At 54.8% G+C, this 26,825-nt stretch overlaps 1 protein-coding gene across 1 annotated transcript in view; it reads right to left on the bottom strand.

The window, feature by feature from the left end:
• Nucleotides 1-23,037: 23,037 nt before the first annotated feature.
• PSMG1 (proteasome assembly chaperone 1) overlaps nucleotides 23,038-26,825 on the bottom strand; it is a 24,115-nt gene continuing 20,327 nt past the window's right edge. The window contains exons 9-12 of the mRNA XM_025050201.1: nucleotides 25,221-25,345; nucleotides 24,934-25,043; nucleotides 23,265-23,347; nucleotides 23,038-23,150 (exon numbers count right to left, since the gene is read on the bottom strand). Of these exons, the coding sequence (XP_024905969.1) occupies nucleotides 23,038-23,150; nucleotides 23,265-23,347; nucleotides 24,934-25,043; nucleotides 25,221-25,345 (431 nt within the window). The remainder of the gene's footprint in view (nucleotides 23,151-23,264; nucleotides 23,348-24,933; nucleotides 25,044-25,220; nucleotides 25,346-26,825) is intronic.

The following is a 26,825-nucleotide window of genomic DNA, read 5'->3' as shown; positions in this document are numbered from 1 at the left end:
TCGGAATTCGAAATCCGAAGTAGTTTCTACTGAACGCATATCGCTTTCGCACCACCATAAAGTCAAAAACTCACAAATCAAACTATGACCCATCGTCAACGTCTGGGAGGCATCCATAGGGGCCCCCGGTTGGAACAAACGTAGCACATGAATGCGGGGTGTCATGAATGCGGGGTGTCACGAATGCGGGGTGTCACGAATGCAGGGTGTCGACAGCAGAAGGAAGTGTAGGAGGGGCAGCGAGAGGGGTATAGGAATTCTGCCTTTTCTCCGCGTTTTTCTGTAAACCTAAAACTGCTCTAAAAATTAAAGTCCATGAATTAATCATTTTAAAAAGGGTTAAGCTACGGCGCTGGTTTCTAAGCACGGCCAGCCAGAAACGGCTTGAGAACCTAACGACAGAGAAATGATGGGGGACCACGGAGATGGAATGATAACGTTAGCCGATTTAATTTTAGACTCCAAACCCCTGAGGACGGTGGGGTTACCACGCCTGGCTCCCAAAGGGGCAGGAGGCTCCCGTGGAGCGATGGGAGGGTCCCTGCTGGTCCCTGCAGCCTCGGGACACTCCGAGCAGGTGTCTTGGCTCCGAGCCCCGGCTCCGAGCTTTCCACTGCGTCGCCTCGCACAAAAAGTGGCACCACGTGGACGGTCCTGCAGCGCGGAAAACGAGATCCTGCCGAATGTGAGAAGTAACCAAGCAGGACTCAGGGAGGCAATGCAAACTGACGCCGCGGGAGGCGTTGGATTAAAGGGAGGTTCATGGAGTTTAGTGTCTGTCAGCTGGTTGTTCGGGTTTTACGAAGTCGGCCGCGTATATAATGATCGCCTTTTAAAGACGAAAGCTCGGGGTCCCGGGAGGAGCTCTGACTGGTGCTGCAGGGCCCTGGGGCCTGTGAACTTCTCCGCTGTCTGTGCTTCTCCGTTGAGCCCGTCCTCACGGGCCTGGCTTTTGGCCACAGCGTTAAAATCCTACCTCCGAGGTGATTCTCCCCCAAGCCGAGCGCCTCCCTGCGGGCCGGCACTCCCGTGCCTGAGACGTAGATGAATACTGGATGACGATGACAGTGTGCCAGTCAGAAGAGCTCGTTAACAGTGACTCTGTACACAGTGGGGAACGCTGCCTCGTGGCCCGGCTGGGCCTGGCTCGTCTGAGGAGGCCACCCAGGTGGGCAGGCAACTGGGTTTCCATGGACGGCTGCTGAGCCCCGCAGTGGTCCAGAAGAAAGGAACAGAAGGCTCGTGGCTCCCAGCAATGGCTGAGTCGCTCGGTCCCACCAGCCCCCTTCACGCACTAGTGGGAGAGTCGGGGACAAGCAATTCCACAGGGTGGCCACGGCGATGTCCAGGATCACCATTATCCCCATTTCAAACAGGGGGTTCAGAGGCTCAGGGTGGTTCAGTGCTACCCACGGCCACAGGCTCTTGGGTTGAGGAGCCAGAGCAAGTCACATGCTGAAAAAACGGGGTGCAGCCCCCCCCAAGCAGTGGGTCCCCCTGTGGATGCGAAGGGGTACTCATCTTCAAAGACTCTTGTGCATTTTGTTTTCAAGACAATGGAACCAACTTGATTCTGGCCACCTGAGCGCGTGTGGACATTTCCTCATGAGCCTCAGTCAGCCAATCTGCCAAAATTAAAGACATCAGAGAAACAGAAGATTCGCGCAGACTGACGGCCGAAGATGCAGCGTGACGCCAGAGCCGCACGAAGGGCTCAACCCGCATCGCTTCAGGCTCACGGTCAACAACAACCGTGCGACGCGGTCGGTGGGGGACGGGGGGCTTCTCGCCCGCCCCTCCTGACAATGACAGCCCCCCAGGCACTCCCCCAGAGTGGTACCACACCTTCTTAAACACACGCACCCACACACGCATACGGGGGGCTTCTCGCCCGCCCCTCCTGACAATGACGGCCCCCCAGGCACTCCCCCAGAGTGGTACCATAACTTCTTAAACACATGCACCCACACACGCATGCACACACGCACACACACACACACGCACACATGCGCGCACACACCAGATCCGTGCCGCACGCGCACACGCACGCACACACGCACGCACACGCACGCGCACATGCGCGCACTCACCAGATCCGTGTTTGAGGGGAGTCTGTCCAACCGCCCGAGGCCCCCGGGTCTCAGCGCATGCACACACGCACACACACACACACGCACACATGCGCGCACACACCAGATCCGTGTTTGAGGGGAGTCTGTCCAACCCGAGGCCCCCGGGCCTCACCCAGAGCTGTGGGCCTGGACCCTCCTGGGTCAGGGCCGCCCACAGCCGGCCAGGCATCAGCTCTGCCGGGAGAGGCCTGAGGCCGGACTAAAACGGGACTCTAATTAAAGAAATCTGACTTTTTGTGTCGCAAAGAATTTGGGAGCAAAAATATCTGCTAATTCTTTTCTGAGCATATTTATGATGTTTTTCCATTTGAAAAAGCATCAGCCAAGGATGAGGAATCAATAGCGCTAAGGAAAGGGACATTTCCACTTTCAAGGGGAGCGGAAGATTCTTGGAGGGACCCGCCCAAACCTGTACCGGCCAACCCAACGGGAGACCGCACGCGGGAGGGGGCCAGCGTGTGCCTGGGGCGTCGGGTGGGGGTCCTTGGCCTGCCAGGACAGCCCCAGCCCCTCTGTGGCAGCAAGACACCATGTCCAGTATGGAAGGTCTGCAGCCCCAACGGAGCCGGGGCAGCAAAGAGCAGCTCCTAGTGCCCAAGAGAGACCCTCTCCCCCCGCCCCACACACACATACAACACAATACAATACATATAACACACACCACATACAACACACGTATCCCTCACACATCCTCGACACACACCACACATATGTGCACATGCACACACACATACAACACAACACATATAACACACACCTCACACACCACATACAACACACATATCCCTCACACACCCCACACACGCATATGCACACGCACACACATAACATATACAACACAACACACCTCAACACAACACATATAACATACACACACCCCACATACCACATACAACACACATATCCTTCACACACCCCTAACAAACACATATAACATACACACACCCCACATACCACATGCAACACATATCTCTCGCACATCCCAACACACATGTGCACATGCACACACAACATACTACATGTAGCACACACCTTGCACACCCCAACACACACCCACACACCACATACAACACACATATCCCTCACACACCCCACACACGCATGTGCACATGCACACACACAACATATACAACACACCTCAACACAACACATATAACATGCACACACATATAACATACCACATACAACACATATCTCTCGCACATCCCAACACACGTGTGCACATGCACACACAACATGCTACATATAGCACACACCTTGCACACCCCAACACCACACATGTGCATATGTGCACACACAAAACATATACAACACACCTCAACACAGCACATATAACATACATGCACCCCACATGCTACATGCAACACACCACATGCAACACACACCATATATAACACACATCTCCACACACACACACACACCACGCACCATGCACCACATGCCACACATGTACTTGCACATGCCCATGTGCATTTGTCCACTGGCCCAGAGGACACTCAACATATACAACACACCTCAACACAGCACATATAACATACATGCACCCCACATGCTACATGCAACACACACACCATATACAACACACATCTCCACACACACACACACATACCACGCACCAGGCACCACATGCCACACGTGTACTTGCACACACCCATGTGCATTTGTCCCCTGGCCCAGAAGACACCCCGCAGCATTTCTGAACTTAGGTGCAGAGCCAGCTCGGGTGGCTCAGCAGGTCAGTCAGGTTCCCCACAGTTTGGACCCCAAAGCTCCAGGACTCAGGGCCACCTCGAGGCCGGTCTGCTGCACTGTGGGCAATCCGACGTGAAAAGGGAACCCCAGACATTGGTGTCGTCATGGGGGGCGGGGCCTGGGGGCCTGTGATGGACAGGAAGGTGCCACATTCTCTCTTAGGATTTGGGGGTTCGGGCAGCCCGTTTGAGGTGCTGGCCAGGCCACCAAGACAGCTGGCAGCACTCGACACTTTCTGACACTTTGCTATTCCATGCTTTTTATACAGTTACAGTTCTTCTTTTACACACGCGTGTATACACACACACAATTTTTTTCTAATCATAAAAGTGAAGCATCTGAAAAGTTACTAAACATCCTGAGTCATCAGAAAATGCAACCCAAAAACACACACACACACACACACACACACACACTCGCCAGCATGCTCGTGTGGGTGACGCCAAGCGTTGGAGAGACTATGAAGCAGTTGGAACTCTTGTCCGCACTCGGTAAATCGGCCACCCCCCTGGGACACTATTTGATGCCATCTGTCAAAGGTGACCACGTGCAGCCCTCAGAACCGCAGTTCCAACCCGAACATGCCCAACGCATGCGCCGACACGAAGACCCGCTGCCTGCCGGGCGAGGGAGGAGATCAGGGCCTCAAGGACCCAGCCCCCCGAGCTGCGTCCCGCAACCTTGCAGGGGACGGGCAGGGCATGTGGGTGGGTTTGGAAGTAGTCACGAAGCCCAGGAGGCTCCCACACGCCGTGGCATCACGGTGTGAGTGGTGGCCTCTGCCCTGTCCCCTCTCCAGCCACACTCGCCAAGCAGCAGCTGTCACCAGAGGCGACTTGCACACCCCCCTCCCCCGGGAACACTTGACATGCCTGGAGACATTTTTGTCTGTCACAACAGGGGGAGGGGCGCCGCTGGCATCTGGAGGGTGGACACCCCGCAGGGCACAAGACGGCCCCCCACAGGAAAGGATTCTCCGGCCAAAGTGTTAATGTGAGGTTGAGAAACCGGGCCTTCAGCGCTTGACTGCGGAGCAGGGGCGCCCATTATTCCTGCTTTTAAATGAGTGGGCGTTTTAGCTAAAAATTTAGAACCGAAAATTCTAAGTAAAGGAGAAGCCGGTTATAATGTACATGCATTTGCCTGTTTTGAAAAGCACAAAGCTGCGTGATGAAAATGTCCAAGAACGAGATCACGCCTTTCCCGGGGCTCACGTGCGTTCGCGACACCTCCTTTGTCAGTGGTCGGGCTGCTCCACTCCGCTCACGCCTCGGCCCTGCGCCTCCAAACCCGTGACTGCACCCACACCCGCGTTTTCACGCGGGCCCGGTCGAGGGGAAAATACACTTCTGGGCATTCTTTTCTCCCAGGAGTAATGTCTCCTTCAACATTCCTTTTGCCTGATCAGCGGATTTAGCTATTTTTAACCATGAGATCGATGATTAAAAAGGTCAACACGGTCCAAAGGAACTCGTCGAATGATCTGTTACAGTGACGCTGTGAAAATCGCTTCTACCCGCCGCGAATTTATTAAGCATTTACTTAATATGGCATAGAATTTACTGGATGTCCTGGGAGGCCCCCAAGGAGTGGAAGACATGGTCCCTGCAAATGAAGGATTCTGTGTGTTCATTTTTTTCCCAAATGCTTTCTAGATCGTGGCTCTCTGGTGTTTTAGAAACCCTGAAGGCTCCTAAAATAATTGTTTCATTTATTCATTCAAGTCATTCGATGCGAACCAACTAAATTTCAAAATTTACTTTGGCTGTTCTGCTTTTGAAGAATTAAGTATTTTCTCTTGGAAAACAGAGATTTATAGAAGAAACCAATACCCAACACCTCAGAGCATCTCAGCAGAAACGTAAGGAATCAGTAATTCTAAATGGCTGCCCCAAATTATCAATAATTTGCTTTAAATTTCAAAAGTAAGCTAGGTACAGTATAAACTAAATTCCAGACGGCACGAGAAGGCTCACGGCGAATGAGCGGGTCTCTGCTCATCTGATTTCCCAGTGCCCCCGCCATTGCCAACAGTTTTCTGTGTATTTTTTAAAAAATTCTTTATGCATACAACAAAAAATATATTTATTTTTTATAAATTGGGGCTTAGACACGTTTTAAAAAACAGGTTGCTTTTTAAATTTTTTCATTGTGGTAAAACACACGTAACGCAGCATTTTCCACCTTCAGCACTCGTAAGTGTGCGGTTCGGTGGTGCATTCAGATTGTCGTGCAACCATCACCAGCATCCATCTCCAGACCGTGCCGTCTTCCCAAACTGAGCTCTACACTCGTTAAACACTGACTCCCCACTCCCCACGGCCCCGGACCCTGGCAACGGCCGTTCTGCTTTCTGTCTCCGTGAATCCGAGTGCTCCGGGCTCCCCATTTAAGTGGAATCATACAGTACACTTGTCCTTTTTGTGTCTGGCTTATTCTGCTGAGCACGATGTTCTCAGGGTCCATCCATGGTGTAGCACCTGTCAGAGTCCCCTTCCTTTTTCAGGGATGAATAATATTCCATCACATAGATAGATCGTATTTTGTGTATCCACTAATCTGTCGGTGAACGCTGGATTGCTCCCACATTTTAGTGACCGTGAATCAGGCCACCGTGAACGTGAACGGACTAATGTCCCTTTGAGACTCTGCTTTCGGTTCTTCCTGGCATACACACTCAGAAGTGGGCCTGCTGAGTCATATGGCAATTTAATTTTTCGAGGAACTGCCATAACGTTTTCCACAGCGGCTGCCCCACCTTACGTTCCCACCAACAGTGCACGAGGGGTCCCGTGTTTCCACGTCCTTGCCAACACTCGTCATTTTAGTTTTGCTGACAGTGGCCATCTTAATGGATGTGAGGTGGTGTCTCACTGTGGTTTGGGTTTGCATTTCCCTAATGACTTAATGATTAGTGACATCGAGCATCTTTTCATGTGCTTATCGGCCATTTGTATATCGTCGTTCCCACCAACAGTGCACGAGGGGTCCCGTGTTTCCACGTCCTTGCCAACACTCGTCATTTTAGTTTTGCTAACAGTGGCCATCTTAATGGATGTGAGGTGGTGTCTCACTGTGGTTTGGGTTTGCATTTCCCTAATGACTTAATGATTAGTGACATCGAGCATCTTTTCATGTGCTTATTAGCCATTTGTATATGGTCAGTTTCCATGCTATGGGTTAGAACTTGGTCATATGGCAACACCTACCTACAAGGAAGGCTCCAAGACCCAACGTGGTCGGATTAAGTGCTAGCTATTCATTCTGCCTGATAATGACTGCTAACCTAGTAGCTTAAAACCCACCATTTCTTATCTCACAGTTTCCGTGTGCCGGAAGCTTGGGCATACCTTCTCTGGCACCTTTGCGAGGCTGCTGATAATGGGTTGGCCAGGGCTGCAGTCTCATCCAAGGCTCAGCTGGGGAAGGATCTGCTTGCAAACTCACTCTGGCCATTGGTAGAATCCAGCTCCTTGCAGCTATAAAAATGAAGCCTTCGGTTTCTTGCTGGTGGTCTCTCAGATGCTTCCCCCAGTTCTTAGTGGCCACTTCAGTTCTTTGTCATATGGGATTTCGTCAAGCTAACCAGAGAGACTTCAGCAAGATGAGTGCTACAATCTCGTACACATCGGCACTCACGCAATCATGTATGTCCTGCTACCTTTGCCATATTCCTTTGGTTGGAAGTAAGTCATGTGTCCTACCCACACTTAAGAGGAGGAGACTATGCGAGGGTCCCGAACATCAGAAGCCAGGGACTGTGGGCAGAGAGCTATATGAGGCCTCCTTAAAATTCTATGATAATGAAAGAAAGAACATAGATTTCAGAGGACAACTAGCCACCAGGCTCCACCACAATAGGCCACAACTATTTTTCTTAACAATGGAAAATTGTTAGGTTAAAGATTGGCTTCATATTTTCATTGGATGGTTATTCTGTGGTTGGTATTTTAAATTTCTTTATGGTATTCTTGATATATAGAAACTTTGAATTTGTGCGTGGTCAAATTTATCAATGTTTTCCCCTGTAGTTTCTGAATTTTTTCATGATTTATGTCAGGTCACGAATAACCTTCCCCCTTCAAGGTTATATAACAGCCCATCCATGTTGTCTACTAAAATAGCTCATTATTATGGCCAAGCATCCATTTAGGGAGAACTTCTTCTTCACCGTCAGGGTAATTTGTTTATATAAACTGTTTTGGTGCTGACTTGCTCAAAAATCTATTTGTTCACAATTTTGCTAATCAGTGACTTTTTAAGAGGAAGAAGTGGGATTTCAGCAAGTTATTTTCACCCTTTAATATACAATTCTTAGTATGGCTCTAAGATAAGCAATAAAATTTCATGAAAAGCTCTTTTTTGGTGCAAAATCAGCATCATCCACGTGTAGCCAATGACACAATTTATTCTAGTCCTTGTCGGTCTTTCTTGTATAGGGCACAACTTGTTGTGGTCTTGGATGTTCACGGTCAGAGGTCGCTCTGTCGTTGTATGTCTACTTCTAGATATAAAATTATAATGGAGTCAGTGGAGTCCATTCACTTAAAGTCACCTGCCTCTCAAACAGAGGCTAAATTGTTGGTAAATCTCAGAGAAATACATGTCCTTCAGCGAATATTTAGGGCACCCCCTTCTCTGGGCAAAGCACGCTATTCAAACTGAGTAGCTGCTAACAAAAAAAAGAGCTCGAAAGATCACCACCGGCAAGGGATGGTTCTACGGATTCCATACTTGGGATGATATTACAATATTCTGGTATTATTCTTCAGATGACCAAGCAGCATCAAGAGCTTCTCACGTGGTCAGCTAGGGCCCTGGTGGCCAGAGTAGAGAGTCAATGAGAAGAGAGAAACGCCTCACGCATGTGTGTATCTGCAATGTGTTCGACTCTGCCATACCCTCTGCTTCGCCAGGCCCAGAACTGACGTCCACAAATACCGAGTCGTAGATGCGAACCCATCGATCCATGTGGATGTGTGAGAAACGGAACTCTGGTCATTCTCCACGGCACAGCGTGACATCCACCGGTCGGATCTGGGTCCCCTCCACCTTACTGAGCGACGGCTGAGTTCTAGGGCACTTGCACAGGTCGTAGGTGTTGGGGAAGGACCAAGAGGTCGCTCGCCCATGCCTGCCCCTGCTGAGGTGGCCTCGCTCCCATCAGTCCTGCTGAGTTGCCCCGCCCCCTTCTCCAGCCCCTCCTGGCCCGGCTCCCTCCATGCGTCCCTCTCCCCACGCCCTCCCCGCACAGAAGTTCTTTCTGAGGCCAGCAAGGGCCAGGCCTTAGAGAATCAACAGCGCAGATCTGTTTCCAGCTTTTTCTCTTTCTGCTGTCCTCCTTTTTCCTGAGACAACGGAAAGCTACCTGAGGGAGCGTTGGAAGACAAAGAAGAAAGTGTCCACTTGATGTCCTGCCTGTCCCGCCAGAGACGGACGCCCACGGGGAGATTGAGACTCAAGGAGCAAAATGGATCACGGACCACCAACCAACCATACGTAACACAGAAAACTCCTTTTTTAAAAAGGAAGCCGTAAATTGTTCCTTAACAGTGCAAGGCTGGGTAAGCATCGATTTAGATAAGTATGATTAACACAGCTTTCAGGAGACACTAAAAGCTTATTGCATTTCCTTATGATATGGGCTCAAAGCTATAACCACATTAATACTGGCTTCAACAAGAAAGACTTTTATCTTCTCTCTCATAATAGTCCAGCTGTAGGGGTCTCGGTGGCCAAGGCTGTTTCCTTCCGTCTCATGGCTTCAGCACTCCCGGGGGCGGCTTCAGCCGTGGCCCCCAATATGGCTCACATCCCCTTGGCCTTACGTCAGCCAGTGGGAGGGGAGAAAGGGAAGGGCCTATCCCCTTAAAAGCATGACGGGGAAGCTGCATCTACACCTTCACCTCCCCTGGCCACACCTAGCTGCAAGGGAAGCTGGAAAGGCAGCCTCGTGTAGCCCAAAACCAGAGTCGCTGTTGCTGTAGAAGATGGGACAGGTGGATGCTAAAGGACAATCAGCAATCTTGAATGCTCCTATATGAGAAAACAGCTAGTTTTTAAAAATTCTCTTCATCCTTCAACGCCTGGGTCAAACATCTCCTCTGTCCTCAGCAATCTGAACTCAGGGTGGTTCCTTCCCCTCCACACTTTATCTGCACCATTCACACGACACCTAACCTTCGACAGCCCCTCTCCCGACTGACCCCTGACTCTCCTCCACCCCCCACGTGACAGGACAGGACCTGCCTCCGTCTAGATGCCTCCAAGGGACCGAGTGCACCATTTCCTGCCATGAAAATGGTCTTTTTAGTGAACTCTGTGGCCTATAGACACCTGCCATTGCCCACCCAGTGCCCATCCAACACACACTCACACACTCGCACACACACACTCACACGCGCGCCCACACTCCGCTCTGCTAATAGACCGTGGCACGTCCTGGAGCAGTGGGGGCTAAGTCCCCGCCCAGCGCCGGCGTGAGCGTGATTCGCTTTGCCCTTTGCTGTCCAGAGGTGGCCATGTGACCCAGTCTGGCCATTCCCTGCAGGGGTTCCCGGGAAGCCCCTTGCTTTCCTGCACAGAGGGGATAGCCTGGGCTGGCGACACCTTCCCCTCTGCCTTTCCCTCCACCTGCTGCTGCCGTCTTGGACGTGCTTCCTGGAGACACAGGCCCCTCTGTAACCACGAGACGCAGGCCCTTCTGTAACCACGAGGGGACAAAACAGCCAGCCGCCGAGCCAGAACCGGGAGAGAAATGGCCGGGTCCTGGGCCCCGGCAGCAGCCGGCCACCGCCCGCCCCAGACTTCTTGATAAACACAGGTGTCCAATGACTCAGCGCTAACGAGACACGCGCTATCGGGCCATGAAAAGACATGCTCATCGCTTATTTCTAAGTGACAGAGGCCGCCAATCTGAAAAGGCTGCAGACTGTGTGATTCCAACTCTATGACGTTCTGGAAGACGCATAGCTATGGAGCCAGTGAAGAGATGCGTCGTCTCCAGGGCTGGGGGAGGGAGGAATGAACAGGTGGGGCCCGGAGGGTGTTCGGGGCATGGAAACCACTCTGCCTGGCATTGCAGTGAGGGACGTATGTCATTAGACGCTGGTCCAAGCCCACGGGATGTACCACAAGACTGACTCCAGCGTAAGCTTTGGGCTCTGGGTGACGGTGACATGTCAGCGTAGGTTCATCAGTTACAGAAACGCCCCGTCAGGTGGGGATGTGGGGCGTGGGGCGTCTGTGCGTGTGTGGGGATGGGCGCATATGGGAAATCTCGGTGCCTCGGTGCTATGATCCTAAAACTGCTCTAAAAAAGGGAGATCTATTAATTTTAAATACATGTATTACATATTTAACTATTCGCCCCTCTGTTTCCACCTCTGCAGGCGGGTGTCCTGATACTTGTGACTAAACGCACTTCCAGCAGATGTGACCAGGCCCGCCCTCTCTCCACCCCATTCGAGCCCACGGGACACACCCAGTCGCCTCCTGGGTGGAAGGCGTGGGGGACAGCCCACCTGAGTCCAAGCACAGCGCTTCCTCGGGCGGACCGCTCCTCACCATGGCCACGGGAGCACCCTGGGTTTTGCAGACAGGAGCTGGGAGCCAGGCTGACCACCTGCTGCCGACCAGAGCACACCAGGAGACCAGAGGGCTGCAGGCCACAGCCCGGAGCTCTCGTGGCCACGGGAGTCCAAGATGACCCAGGACTCCCTTCGAGGATGAAATCTGAATTCTCTGGATGCTCCACGCTGGACTGCAGGCCTGGCGTCCACCCGTGGGGACCCCCTCAGTGGTGTTCAAATTCAGTCCCTGCTGAAGTGCTGCTGGGTCCTCAGCCCAAAGAAGAGAGGCCAACCGGGAAACACCGGACCGGACACCGGGCCTGTCCTCTGCTTGTAGCAACACGGACGTGGCTTCCTGAGGCCCAGCGGCTCCAGAGAAACCCGGCCAAGTGTGAGTGGACAAGCGGCCTGGAAGGAAGCCCAGGAGACGCAGACAATTTATGGTTCCCCAGAGGGCACCTGGGGTCCAGCCTCTTCAGAGGTGGCCGCCAGAGCGCACGGGGTCACATATGGAAACCATATCGGGAGGGGACCCTGGCATCTGGAGACGTGGCCCAGGCAGGGGCGGCGATTTAATCGAAGCAGGAGTCTCGTTAACATGCCGTCCAAACAGCACTCACGGGCGCAAGGCTCCTGGAATGGGTAAAATACCTTGCATTCCAGCCACTTTAAGGTAAGACGCCTTAAAAAGGGACAGTGGAGAAACTGCGCACTTTGAGTTTTAATAAATGTCACCACATAACAGGAGACGCCTTCAGACCAACGATGACGGGGACGCGATGGGACCTAAATTTGGAACAGGCGAGGATGGACGAGAGGAAATGGGTCACGTGTTCTGGGACGGCCCTCAGGAGTCCCTGAGGCTAGTGACAACATCCACTCAGAAGCGACTGAGGCCACAACTAAAACACTCAAAAGAACACGAGTTTGGGAATAACAGTGTCTAAATCGATAGCCTTCTCCACAGATCAAGTTCTCCTCGAGAACAAAACCTCCTGAATCTGAAGACTGCCAATATCTCTGCTGCCTTCCAGGAAAGGATCACTTTTTGGTCATCAGTGACAACTAGCTGGAGTTGCACAAAAACTACAAAAGAAAAAAAAAACTTTAAAATCTTTTTTTAAACAGTCAACAGACATTTTTAATGGTCTGATGCATATAGATTTATTCAGTATGTTTTTACTTGCTTACCGGTCCTGGAAGAAGGAAGAATAAAGAGTATTATTGATACACACATATATTTAGAAAGAGCAGATTGTAAATATCGCGTCCACTGGCAAAAATATATATATATATATTTGTGGGGCAATACTGTCCCCTTGTGGCCAATTATTAATTCAGCTGTTTCTGCGCATCCGCCTCTAGGAAGTGCACGCTCTGCTTGAATACGGAACGGCTATGTTTTGCATCCCCCTGAAGGGAGCTTGCGGGTTGTCACCGCTTCTGAGCGAGGAGAAGAGCCACGCAAGCTCTCTGCCACCGGATCAAGCACGATGGGTTCTCAGCCGGACCTGAGAAATCGTGGGGCGCTGATGGGGCGGGTGGGGGTGGCCTCACTCCCATCCCAGGTTTTTTTATTTTTATTTTTTTTCCCCTAACATTCCCCACAAATAAGCGAACTGGAAATGCCCAGGGGAGGTGACGTAGAAATTCCTTCCAGCCCATATAACTCACCTTCTAGATTTTTCAGGGTAACAAGAGACGGCTGTTCAAAACATTTCCGGTGACTTTTAAGACCGTCTCTAAAGAGCAGTTGACTGTGCTCATTTTCACCCTGTTTATGGTGTGTAGTTACCGGCACCGTCCCACAGTGCCCTTAATCCCCATAGTCACCAGGTATGTAACCGCGTCAGCGGGGACTCACGGAGCGTTCCCAAGTGTCATCAGGGACTCACGGAGCGTTCCCCCTGTGTCGTCGGGGTCTCACGGAGCGTTCCCCCTGTGTCATCGGGGACTCACGGAGCGTTCCCCCTGTGTCGTCGGGGACTCACGGAGCGTTCCCCCTGTGTCGTCGGGGACTCACGGAGCGTTCCCCCTGTGTCGTCGGGGACTCACGGAGCGTTCCCCCTGTGTCGTCGGGGACTCACGGAGCGTTCCCCCTGTGTCGTCGGGGACTCACGGAGCGTTCCCCCTGTGTCGTCGGGGACTCACGGAGCGTTCCCCCTGTGTCGTCGGGGACTCACGGAGCGTTCCCCCTGTGTCGTCGGGGACTCACGGAGCGTTCCCCCTGTGTCGTCGGGGACTCACGGAGCGTTCCCCCTGTGTCGTCGGGGACTCACGGAGCGTTCCCCCTGTGTCGTCGGGGACTCACGGAGCGTTCCCCCTGTGTCGTCGGGGACTCACGGAGCGTTCCCCCTGTGTCGTCGGGGACTCACGGAGCGTTCCCCCTGTGTCGTCGGGGACTCACGGAGCGTTCCCCCTGTGTCGTCGGGGACTCACGGAGCGTTCCCCCTGTGTCGTCGGGGACTCACGGAGCGTTCCCCCTGTGTCGTCGGGGACTCACGGAGCGTTCCCCCTGTGTCGTCGGGGACTCACGGAGCGTTCCCCCTTCGCCTCATTGAAGGGCAGAATCTGCTCTGTATCTAAGGCCTGAGGTTCTGGATCCTAAAATCTGTCCCCTGGGCCTCTCTGACGTGCCTTGTGTGACCGACCGCTACGTCTGGCTTTGCCTAATTAAGACGCTCTGGATTTGTGTGACAGATGCATATGGTGATTAAGCACACAAACCCTCCCAAAATCACCAGAAGTCAAAAATAGACTTCTCTAATAAAGTGAGATTGTAAATCCCTATTTATTAAAATACATATATATATTTAAAGAGACACACATACAATAAATGTTCTAACACACTGAATTTATAAGGTGACTGAAGTGTAAAATGCCTTCACAAGTGATCTGTAGACGGGCCCACTGCATGACATGGGTCCAGCCTCCTCTCAGGAGCAGAAAGAGTGAGGCCAGAAGGACCAGCACCCACGCTCTCCCAGCAAGTCCTTGGCCTCAAAGCCTCGTGCGTGAGCCCCCGTAGCACTCGGGTGGGCCCGGGTCAAGGCGGCATCACAACGCTGGTGTGTTTAATCAACACCGGTGTTGACTAAACACACCCGTAACCTGTTCGTGTTACAGGTGACTTTGTCTCTGGGTACGTGCCTGGAGACACATGAAAACGCTCAGATTTCACGGCGAGGAGCCTTGGGAAAGCGGCGTGGACACCTCGGAGCCCACGGGTTCCAGCGAGCCAGCGGGGCGGCCCAGTCTTCCGCGTAGAAGGTGCCCCAATGGAGGGGAGGTGAACCCCGAGACGGCGATCATCATCCCCCTCCTCCGTTCCGCCAGAGCCCAGGAATCCAAGAAGGCAGAGAGATGCCACCGAAAAAGGCAGCTGCATGGGACGAACCAAACCCAAGTTCAAATCCTGACTCTGTCACTTACCAGCGGTGATGGACAAAGCACCTTCTCTGAGGTGCAGCTTCTCGGTCATAGAAATGAGGAAACAGCATAGAGAATTGTTAGAGTATTAAATGTGTCTGAAACATCTCGAGCTCAGCTCAGGTGCAACTCAGTCAAGGCAGATCTTTCTCCTACTGGCTGATGACAGAGTAAAGACAGTCGACCAGCATTTCGGTACCGACGCCATTTGGGGGATTTTCCGAGGCTGAAGCCCACTGGTCTCCCCACCCAGTGCATGCCTCCGGAGTGGCGTCTGCCAGCCCTGCCTGCCCCCTATCCCAAAGCTAATAGAGCATTCTGTAATCCTGGGAATGTTCTATATTTTCTATGCCCAAACGTCCCGTGGGGCTACGGAGCATTTGAAATGTGCCTAGATCAACTGAGGGACTGAATTTTTCATTTTCCTCTAAGTCATTTAAATGTAAATGGCCACAGGGGACCAACCTGTGTCCACCTCGCCAGGAAGCCCAGCCTTCTGGACCTCCGCTCAGGCCCGCGTGGTGCATTTGCTGGAAGGCGGACGCGTTCCAGGCGAGGACACCCCAGCATCACCCAGACTAAGCCGCTCACCCAGATGACGTCCACACGAAGTGCTGGGTTTACAGAGTTAAGACGAGTATCCGTCTTTACACCTTCACAGAGCAAGCCGTCCTGCTTGGACATGAACTCCGGCCCCCGCGGAGCCCAGTTCTGATTGGCTGGGTCACTCTGTCTAAACCGTTGTCTGTTTCTCTCATCATTTCACATCTCACGCGCCAGTTCTGATTGGCTGGGTCACTCTGTCTAAACCGCTGTCTGTTTCTCTCATCATTTCACATCTCACGCGCGCACACACACACACACACACACACTCGCACGCACAAAACCTCACACGCTTCCTGCTTTGATGTCGCAGGCTCTGCCATCTGCTCTTCAGCTGGCAGCCGAGGCTGCCGTGAGCGCGGGAGCCTGGAGTCGCGGGCACTAGAGCTGTGACGTGTGACGCGGGGTGAGCCAGCCTGCCCGGCCTCCGTCCCCAACCCCGGGGCCTGCATGGACGTCCGAGGCTGGCCTGGGGCAGGACCTGCGGCCCGGGAACCAGAGTGAGCACAGGATCGCCTCTGCCTGAGAAGAAACTGGTCACTACAGAGTCAAAGGCCCCGCTCTGAGCCTTCAGGCTGCTGACACGGCTGGCAAATCCTTCTGCGAGCTGCGCCCGTGCTGGCCTGCTCTGGTCCGTGAGGTCTCAGGTGACAGACGTGACAGGCGTCTGCGCCTTCGGGAACCTCCGTTGGGTGGCGGGGGGGGGTGGCCGCAAACAAGTAAACAAATTTCAAATTCAACGCAGTGATCGGAGTTAAGAGAAATAAAGGGGAGTGTGACAGAGGCGAGCGGGGCGGGGGGGGGTCTCGGTCTGCTCGGCGGCCATGACGAAACCCCACAGGCCGGGCGGCTGCAACGACGGGCACCTTCACCCCTCACGGTTCTGCAGGCTGGAAGCCAAGATCGAGGTGTCGGCAGGTAAGAGAAATAAAGGGGAGTGTGACAGAGGCGGGCGGGGCTGGGTGGGGTCTCGGTCTGCTCGGCGGCCATGACGAAACCCCACAGGCCGGGCGGCTGCAACGACGGGCACCTTCACCCCTCACGGTTCTGCAGGCTGGAAGCCAAGATCGAGGTGTCGGCAGGGTTGAGTTTCAGAGGCCCCTCTCCTCCCCCGTGTCCCCACAGTCGTCCCTCTGCCTGCATCTGTGTCCTAATCTCCTCTTCTCGTTGGGACACCAGTCAGCTTGGATTAGGGCCCACCTGTGTGACCTCATTTCAACGCGACTGCCTCTCTATGGAACCGTATGTCCAAACACAGTTACATTCTGCAGTTCCGGGGGCCGAGCCTTCAGCATATGAATTCAGCACGTGAATCTGGAGGGAGACACGACTCGGCTCACAGCAGGGTCGCGGACAGATGGCACTGTAGGTGGCAGGGAGGCGCCCAGCGGCTGCAGCCTGGGCGTGGAAGCGGGGGGAGGAGGGGCTCCCGAACTCAAGCTTCGGAGGTGACGTAGGACAGAGCCGCAAAGGCAGTGAGAAGGCCCCGGCTGCTGGCTGTGATCCGCCTAGTCCACGAGGTCAGCTTGCCTCCCGGTCCCTGCGCACTCACGTGCCCCAGGCTGCCACTGCAGAGGGCTGGGGTCCACCCCAGGGGAAGTCACACGGCACGGGCCTACCCCGGTGCCCAGAGACCACCGTTATCTTTGTACCTGCAGCTCACAGAGACGGGAGGGGCCTCGAGCACTCCCTCCCTTTGGTTAAGTTTCCTTACAAAAGGCCTCGGCACTGAAAGGGAACTTCCAGACACACCAGAGAAAGATCTGGAATGTTGCCATACGGATCAGGTGAGCACGGAGAGGGAGTGCAGAGTCACTCAGCTGCCAGGAACCCCAGGAACCACGTGCTCCATCATAGGATGGAGCCCAACTCTGCCTGGGGGGTCCCCTCAAGCACCCAGAACAGCAGCCTGGATGGAGAGAGCCCCCGACCAGGAGAGGGGGGGAGTCGGCTGCACTGCTTCTACCGTTCGGGGAAGAGGCAGGTGTTCGCTGTGCTGGTTGCAGAGGACCATAAGCAATCAGAGGTGGGGTTCCGAAACCCTAGGGGCGCCTGAGGCTGAACTGTCACCTCACAGCCCACTGTGGGGGGCACGGCAGGAAACAGCGGGTCAGAATCGCCGCCTGCGGTGCTGACTGCATCATCATCCATCCTCTCGTGGGTGCAGAGCAGCCCACAGCCCACCCCCCTGTAAACGGCGGAGGCCCGGCCTCGGTCCACCCCACGGAGCGAGGGCAGGACGATGCCACAGGCTTAGGCCGGGGCAGTCGGTCATTCGCAGACGGCGCCTCTGCTTCCTCGTCCTGGGTACTCTCTTCCCCAGCTCCTGGTTTGGCCATGTGACTTGTTCTGGCTAATGCACAACAGTAAATGTGTCGGAAGCAGAAACTTCATTGCGCGTTGGGCGTGCCGTCCCCTGGCGCTGGGAATCCTTTGCTTCCACGTGAACGAGCCCAGGCCTTCTGGGGGTGAGCCTGGGGTGAGGTCGCAGGGAGCGCGGTCCGGCCAAGTCAGCCCAGGCCCAGTTGACCACCCAGCAAGTCCACAACACCATGAAAAACAGTAAGTGCTCATTGTTCGAAACGCTCCGTTCAGAGTGGTCTGTTGAACGTCAGAATCTGATAAAATCCATAAAAACCTCTTGTGTACCTCTCTAAGTTTGCTCTTCCTCCATCTTACCGCTGAAAGGAGAGAACTCAAGGATCTAGAGGAAGGAGGAGCTGAAGCGTGGGAGGCGCCTGGCCCCTGAGTGACCACGTGGAGCTGAGCGGCCCCTCCCTCTGGCCCAGCCCACGCCCGATGCCAGCAAGGGCAACAGCGACCGTGTCCTGTGCAAGGCCTTGAGGCGAGGTGGAGAGGGAGGTGGCCGAGCTCCACCTCAGAGCCCACGGAAGGCCAGGGAGGACTTTTTTTAACAGCTTGATTGAGGTCTAATTTACACCCTAAAAAAAAAGAGAATTTACGCACTTATTTTCAGTGAACTTTGATAAATGCGTACAGAGTCCGCTGTCGGGCCAGCGGCCAACAAGGTCAAGGCGGAGGACTCTCCCATCACCCAGACAGCCCCTTCGTGCTCCTTCGCACTCGGCCCGGCGCCCGACCCGCCCGGAACCAGCGGTCCGCTTCCTGCCTCTGCGCTGTGGCCTCCCCTCGAATCAATGAAAGTGGGTCCGCCCCGCGTGTGGTCCTTGGTGTCCGGCTTCTTGCACGCGGCGTTTTAGCTGATGCTTTCGAGGTTCGTCCACGTGGCCGCGCGTATCGACACCCCGCCCGCCTTCCACGCGGAGTCGCGCCCCACCGCGTGGGTGCGCAGCGCGCTGCCCACGGGCCGGTTCACGCACGTCGGGGTCGGGGTCGCCCTGGGGCCGTCGTGAACCATGAGGCCGTGAGCATTCACAGTCGAGTCTTCTCGTGGGCGTATGTTTTCATTTCTCTTGGAAAGACACCAAGGAGTGAAATCGTGGGGTCGTCTGGTAAGTTTAACGTTTACGGCACACTTATGTTTAACTACAAAGGAAACTCCAAGAACTGTTTTTCCAACCATTTTCCATCCCCACCAACAGCGTGTGAGGGCTCCAAGAGCCGGCTCAGCGTTCTCACCAACATATGGTATTTTAATTTATGTTAATTTTAGCTAGTCTACTAGGTTTGTAGTAGCTCCTCATTGGTGGTCTGACCTTGCATTTCCTAAAGACCAGTGATGCTGAGCATCTTTTCATGTGTTTACTGTCCATTCATAATTCTTCTTTGGCAAACCATCTCTCCAAATCTTTTGTCTATTTTTATTGAACGTTTTTATTGTCGTTGAGTTGTAAGTCTTTCATATAATTTATTGAATTACCTGGGTAAATTTTATGGTATATAAATTATGTCAATAAAGTTGCTATTTTTAAAAAATTTTACCTTGGCACCTCCGCCAGAAATCAGTTGAGCGTATATGCGCGTACCTAGTTTCAGACTTCCCGTCCCCCTGATCTACATGTTTACCCTTATGCTGACCCCCAAGGACTGCAGTAAGTCCTAAAACAAGGTCATTTAATCCTCCAGCTTTGTTCTTCTCCTTCCCAGGTGATTCTTTGCTTCTCCATACAAGTTTTAGAGTCAGCTTAGAGAATGTGCTCGCTCCAGAACTGGTCGCCACGGCCCAGAGAATTCACGTGCTGCCGGACTTCGACTGACCAGGGTGGACCCCACACAACCCCTAGCTGGGGATTTCTGGGTCTTGCCAAAACGGGGGGCTGAGTGGAGGCTGAGGAGGCGGCCCACGAGGCCCGGCCCAGGGCACCACAGTGACGTGGCCCTTACCCCATTCCTCACAACCAGACCTATCTGTCGACCCGGGCGGCCAAAACAAAGCACCACGGCCGGAGCCGTCAGCAACAGACCTTTACTTCCTCGTAGTCTGGAGTCCGGAGGCCAAGATCAAGGTGTGAGTAGGGTGGCTCGTGGACAGACACCTTCGCCCTGTGTCCTCACGTGACCTTCCCTGCGTACTTGCATGGAGAGCAAGCCCAGGTGTCTCCTCTTACAAGGACGCTGTCCTAATGGATCAGGGCCCCACCCTCCTAACCTTATTTAACCTTGGTTATCCTTAAAAGCCCAGTCTCCAAATACAGGCACAGGGCTTCGATGTACAAACTGGGGGTGTATGTACTTGCATGGAGAGCAAGCCCAGGTGTCTCCTCTTATAAGGACGCTCCCCTAATGGATCAGGGCCCCACCCTCCTAACCTTTTTTAACCTTGGTCATCCTTAAAAGCCCAGGCTCCAAATACAGGCACACTGGGAGTCAGGGCTTCGATGTACGAACTGGGGGTGTATGCGGGGGAGGATGCAACTCAGGGGGAGGATGATGCTCAGCATAGTGGCAGAAAATGAGCAATGAGACAGTGGCCCAGCCCAGAGCGTGGCAGGGGGCTCCAGGCCAGCCCTGTAGGCAAAGGAGGACGAGAGAGCCCCCAAAATACAGCAATTCTACTAGATACTTCACTGGCTAAGACTGTGGACTCGGGAAAATAAATCTCTCGCTTGTAATGAAGGGATTAAGGTAGCGGTTGTCGGCTGTGACGCAAATGTGGTGGCCTCGTCCCAAGAAGTGTACTTTTAAGTTCCAAAGCCTCCATAAGTCAGTGAAAATGGTAATTGAAAATGAAAAACAAAACCCTATCTGAAAACATAACTCAATTTTTAACCCAGAGCAGAAGTTATAAGCATAATTGGATTTACCCTCCTGTAGTGTGTTATTGGTGAGGTGGCCCAAGGTCTACATAGCACGGAAGCAAACTGGTGTCCCCAGGGCCTCCCGGCCCGTCTCTGAGCCTTCGTCCCACGCCTGCCCAAGTGCCGGGTGCCCTTGTCCTTCCCTGACCGCCCAAATGTCCCTCTATAAGTCATCACCCACTGACAAGGGCCGCACAATGGTTCTGCCTCCTTGCTGAGGACCGGATGTTTGTGTCTCCCCCAAATTCTTATGTCGGAACCCCGATCCCAAACGCAACGTATTTGGAGACGGAGCCTTCGACAGGGGATTGGGCATTGGGGGAGAGGGGGCGTGATGGGATCGGTGCTCCGTGAGCGCTGCTTCCTCTCCCGGCCATGAGAACAAAGAGGTGGCTGACTGCACGCCAGAGAGTGTCCCCGGGAACCAAATCAGCTGGCATTCTGACCTTGGACTTTCCGGCCTCCAGAACTGTAAGCAATAAGTCTTTGTCGTTTAAGCTGCCAGTCTATGGGGCTTTGTCAGGACAGCCTGGGCACTAAGATCCCCCTCGCCTGCCACACACAACCCCAAACCCCCGGAGACCTCAGGAGACAGAACCATCCCCTTGAGAGGAGTTCGCCCAGCAGGAGCCTCTGGCTGGAGACCTCTGAACCACGAGCATCCTTTCTCGAGCATCCTGTCTCGTTACCGGCAGTCGTTACGAAGCCGCCAGGACGCTGGATCCGTGAGTGCTGAGCCGCTGCTCTGAGGGGAAGAGTAAACAAACAGGTGCCCGCCCTTCCACAGACTGCGGGCTCCAAGCCAGACGCCGCTCAGCTCGCCCAGGTGGATTCGATTTTCTTTATTTTACAGAAGAGGAAACGAGGCTGAGGAGTGTTGAGTGACGGAGGCTGTCCCACCAACAGGTGCCGGCGGTGGGGTTCAACCCGGTGCACGCGAGCTCCTCACGGTCCCCTCGCCCACCGCCCTCCGTCGACTCCGTAGGAGGCGAGACCAGAAGGCAGAGCGTTGTCGCCTTGTTCAGCCACGGCCAGAAACGTGTGTGTGTCGGGCGAGTCACTGCACGCGTCCACACAAATGGCCACAGGAGCACCGAGAGTGTGGATCTGGGGCTTGCAAATAAGTTTTAGCGAGTCAGCGAATTTGCACATGTGGAATCCGTAAATACTGAGGACTGAGCAGACTTTCTCTGCCGCTATGACGTGAGCAGCCAGGACCAAAACTGTGTGAGGATGGCGTCTGTATGTGTGGCTGTCCCCACGTTGGCTCTGCCTGGACGTGGGCTCTGCAGGTCAGACCCAGGCGTCTGTCAGGTCGGCTCCTCACTGACCCCGCGCCCGTGGGACAGACACTGCGTCCACCTTGCCCGTCGCTGCATCCCAAGCACTTGCAAAGAAGTGCGCGCTGAGCAACGGCTGGGGAGACGGGTGATCGGGTCGGTAGCGCGTTCTTCAACGTCGGTCTTTATGAAGATTAAACGGTAGATTTGGGGGGCGTACCTGAACGCGCTCTGCAATGAGATCCACGCCGGACACGTCTAAAAATCAAACAGTGTGGAGCATTTTCATAATTCACTGGTTTGGGGTTTTTTTACCCCTAAGTATAAAAGTAATTCATGTTCAATGTTGGGGAAAAAAAAACACTTTTTAATAAAAAGCACAAAACTATCAAATCCCCACCACCCAAAAACAAGGATGACTAAAATCTAAGCAAATGTTCTCCCAGGGAGCGTTTGCCCAGTGTTTAGCGGTCTGACTCGGTGCTGCCCTGTGCCACCTTCTGGGTGCCTCGCAGAGCACGTGACACCACAGAGCTCGGGGAGCAGGAGTCACACTCTGGTTCGGTTTAAACAGAAAGATGGAAGACCAAGATCAGCCTGAGCCGGTCCTTCCCGGCCCCAGGGATGAGAAGAAAGGGCATCGGGTGAGGAGGGGCACAGAGTGTCCGTGTTGCTGGGGTCCCTGTGTGTATCCAACTTCCAACACCAGGGCCAGGCCGTGCCCCCGAATCAGCCCGCGGCACAGAGACACACTCAGGCAAAGGGCCATCAGCTGGTGGATATTTAGTTTCTGCGGCTGCTGGAACATGGGCCCAAAGAGCAATTAAACTCGAATTGTAGAAAAGTAAAGGCCTTAGATCACCGCTCAAGTCTGGGCACTGAGATTGGACCCACGGCGCGCGCACGCGTGTGTATGCGTGTGCACCCACACGCGTCTCTGACAGGGAAGTGATGTACACACGTGTGTGTGTTGCCTTTTCCCCTGCGCAGACGCCTCGCACTCACACGGTGTGTTCTGGCATTTCTCCCTGATTCCGGCTCGCAGAGAAAGTCATGCCACCCCTGGACTGCTGCGCCTAAACCCCGCTTCCAATTCGTGGGGGCCCCCGGCCTTCCGCACTCGCCGCACGGTGCCGGCCTCTGGCTTCAGGGCCCGAATCTCACCTTCGTGGGGGGCACGCAGGCGAGCAGTTTGCCTTCTCACTTTTACAGACATTTCTTGCCCGCCCCCCTCTCCCGGCCACCACTGAGTTCTCCAAAATCCCCATGGAGCATCACCCTCGCCCTCAGAGGCCTGCTCCGGTGGTGGTGTCCACATAGAGGGCTCTGGAGCCAGGTAGACGGGCCGGGTGCCCCCTGTGCTGTGGGAACCCAGGGCCAGGTGAGTGGCAGGTGCGGCTCTCAGAAAAGGCAGCCCGCAGCTGAGGCTCGAAGAAGGCGGGGGACAAGGTGGGAAAGGTCAATCAGGTGTGGCCCCGAAAATGCCTGGGTGGGGGTCAGGTATTTGGACTTCACCTGATAAACAGCAGGAACGGCAGGCATCCTGCACGTGGGGGAAGGGCGGGGAGGGGGAGCCGAGGCACCGAGGCTCATGAGGAGACCGAGATGGCCGTGAAATGAGCCTCCTGTACCTGAGACCTAAGGCTCAGTGACAAGGCCCACCTGAGGACAGGTGACCGAGGACTGAGGAGGAGCAGGGGAGGAAGCGCTGCACGGTGGACCCAGGCTGACTGTTCCAGGGAGCTGGAGGACGGAGGGCCCAGGTGGCAGGCGAGGTGGCAGGCGCGGCAGCTTCGAGCAGCAGCGGGGCTGAGAGGCTGGTGAGCGCCAGAGCAGGGGAGAAGCGGCGCGTTTGCTGAGGGAGGTGAACTACCTCACGGACGGAAATGGGTCGAAAACCTAGGCCGATCATTAGTCCCAGAGCAGAAATGTTCTTGCGGTTATACGTACCGTTGACAGGTTTTTAAACAGAAAGGATTTCATCTCTTAAAAGTCCAGACACGTCTGTGAACTTGCAGTCGTAATTGCACGGTTTTTTTACCCTTTTCTCAGAGCGCCCTTAAAATTTCACCTCGGCTATGGGGAGATTCAGGTGTAAATCACTCCGTTTCCTTTGAAACAAAGGCACTCGAGCTATTTCGGTATCGGTCATGTCTCATATCAGATTTACAATGTAGAGACATGGATATATGAGCGACCTCACATTTTAATATTAAGAGACTGCGCAGGCGGCCAGGTTATGGAGATGTGGTTCGGGCCCGGCACTCTGGCGGCTGGAGAACCCGCGGCGGAATTGCTGAGTCGTCGCCAGCCCCGCTCTGCAGTCTGGCAGCCACGTGGCCGTCCAAGCCACACGTAGTTTTCTTACAAACATCAAAGGCCCACGCTGACCCCGTGGAGACCCGCGCCACTTAGAGCACTCGCGGGGCAGGGCCGCCGTGTGGAACTTGGGGTCCAGGACTGAGAAGGCCTCGGAGGTGCCCAGGGACCCTGCCCATTGGGGCAGGGCAGGCCGGGCGTGTGTCTGGGGCGTCTGCCCAGGCCCAGCATCTCCCGAAGCCGGAGGCGTTCTGGAACCGGAGGGAGAAACTCAACCTCTGCTGGGCGAGCCCAGAAACCAGCGTGGACCACCAGGACTGCAGGCTGCCACCAGCTTCTGGCCGTGGGGTCCAGGGACAGGCCTCGCAGGCAGTGCTGTCTGGATCCTGGCTCCATGCAGCGGGGGGCCGTGCCCTGGGACGGCCCTGGCACTCCAGAGGACAGGCTCCAAGCCCTGGCCTGCGTCTGGGGCACACTGCCACTGGCGGCCCCCGCTCTCGGCATGTGTCACCCCAATGAACACCTGTGGGTCTCCAGCCTGACGCGCTGCTGAGCCACGGCCCACACGCCCTCCCAGGTCCTCCCCAGCACGTCTGGGGGCTCGGGCCTGGCCCCTGGCTCTGCCCACCTCCTGCCCCGCTTTCGAACTGGCACAAACAGGTCCAGACAGAGGTTTGTGACAAGAGGATGAGAGTCAGGGAGCCAGGTCCGCAGCTCGAGCACACCCTGCGCAGAAGCCTGTGACGGGGACGCTAGGGCAGAGCTCGGGGACGCCACAGCTCAGCGGCCTTGCCCGGTGCCCATCCGGCCGGGCCGAGGGCAGCCTCTCTGCACCCCACGAGGCGGAGCCGGTCTCCTGAGGCCACAGGGTGTCCAGCCTTCCGGGGCTCTGGCCGCGAAGCCTGGAACTCGCACCTTGGCCTCGGCTTCGGGCCGGGCAGGCTGGCGGGAGAAGCAGGCCCCGCACCGCACCGAGCTGTGTTTGACCCCACTGCACTCAGCCGCCTTGGTGCCGTGTGTGACGCAGGCTCTTCCTAGGCCTGTTTCAAAATGAGACGTGGCAACCCGTGTGGCGTCACACACACTGGGGTCTCGCACACTGGGGACCCCTCCTCCCATACTCTGCGCGGCGGCTTCTGTTTAGGATGGAAACCGGGTGGGGACTCGGTGCACCTGCAATGACGCTGAGCACGGAGAAGGGAAGGGGTTCAGTCCAGTTTGTCCTTTTCTAAGGAAGCAAACTGACTTTTCCTGCCTTTGTAAGTTACCAGTTCACACACGGGACCACCCTGAACTCACTCTCTCCCGTGGGCCAGTTGTGGCAGAGGCGGCCCAGCCAGCCACGCAGGGGACCCATGGTGGCCTTCACAGTCTGTTCTGAAGGACCGGAGTGATGTGGCTTCCGCCTGCCGTCGCCTCTCCCAGGGCACCAGGCAAGAGTGGCCCCGCCACGGGACTCCGCCCACCACAGATCCGACGTGCCCCGCAGGGAATGCTGAGGCGAGGTCTGCGCTGGCCCCGATGGAGCTGTTTACGCAGCGTCGACAGCTCTTCGTTAAACAGTGACCGGAGAGGGGCTGGTGACACTTTCATTATTAAAAATGTTTGTGCTGACTGGATGTTTCTCCATCACAGCTGACAGTCAGTACTATTTTGTTAGTTTCAGGCGACCAGCACAGCGACTAGATGTTTCTATAACTTACCAAGTGACCCCACAATGAGTCTAGTACCTGACGCCACACAGTTAATTGACTACGTTCCCCGTGCTGCCCTTCACACCTCCGTGACTATTTCCCCCCAGTTTGTGCTTCTTAATCCCTTCGTGCTCCCCCAGTCCCCAGGCCCACTCCCACTGGCACCCCTCGGTGTGTTCCCTGCATCTACGAGTCTGTTCATTTATTTGCTCCTTAGATTCCACGGACACGTGAGCTCATGGTCCTTGTCTCTCCGACTCGTTGCCCTGAGCAGAGCAGAGTCTGGATCCACCCACGTCGCCGTGGTGACCCCTCAGCACGAGGGACGGGCCGCAGACCGGAGGACCGGCAGCGAGCTGTCGTCAAGGCGGGCTACAGACGGGAGGGCGGCGTGGCCTCCTGCTTCCGCGGCCACGGCCAGGCCTACCCCACCGGAGCTCCTCGTGACACCAGACTTACCGTATGCCCACTGTGCGACCCACGCCGAAGGGCTCATCCCGCCTCCCAAAAGCACAGAACGCCAGGCAGCCACCAGGGCGGCCTTCTCCATGGCCAACACGTCCTCCCTCTCCCCGCCCCCTCCCCGCCCGAGTTAGGATCACAAGACTTGAATACAATTCGGAAATGAGCCTCCGCTGGCATTAGAAAAAGAGAAATCAGAATGGTAGGTAATCGTTTCTGTCCATTCTGCTGATTACTTTTCTCCAGAAACCACCGCCATCCAAATGCGATTTACTGGAGAGAATATAATTAAATTCTATACTTCTAAATAATTATCGATCTGTTGCTGTCAGTCAGTGGGAAGTGAAGTGTACAGAACGCACGC

The sequence above is a fragment of the Pteropus alecto genome, unplaced genomic scaffold (assembly GCF_000325575.1).
Source record: "Pteropus alecto unplaced genomic scaffold, ASM32557v1 scaffold97, whole genome shotgun sequence".
Lineage (NCBI taxonomy): Eukaryota > Metazoa > Chordata > Mammalia > Chiroptera > Pteropodidae > Pteropus > Pteropus alecto.
This window is presented reverse-complemented; position numbering and strand designations above follow the sequence as displayed.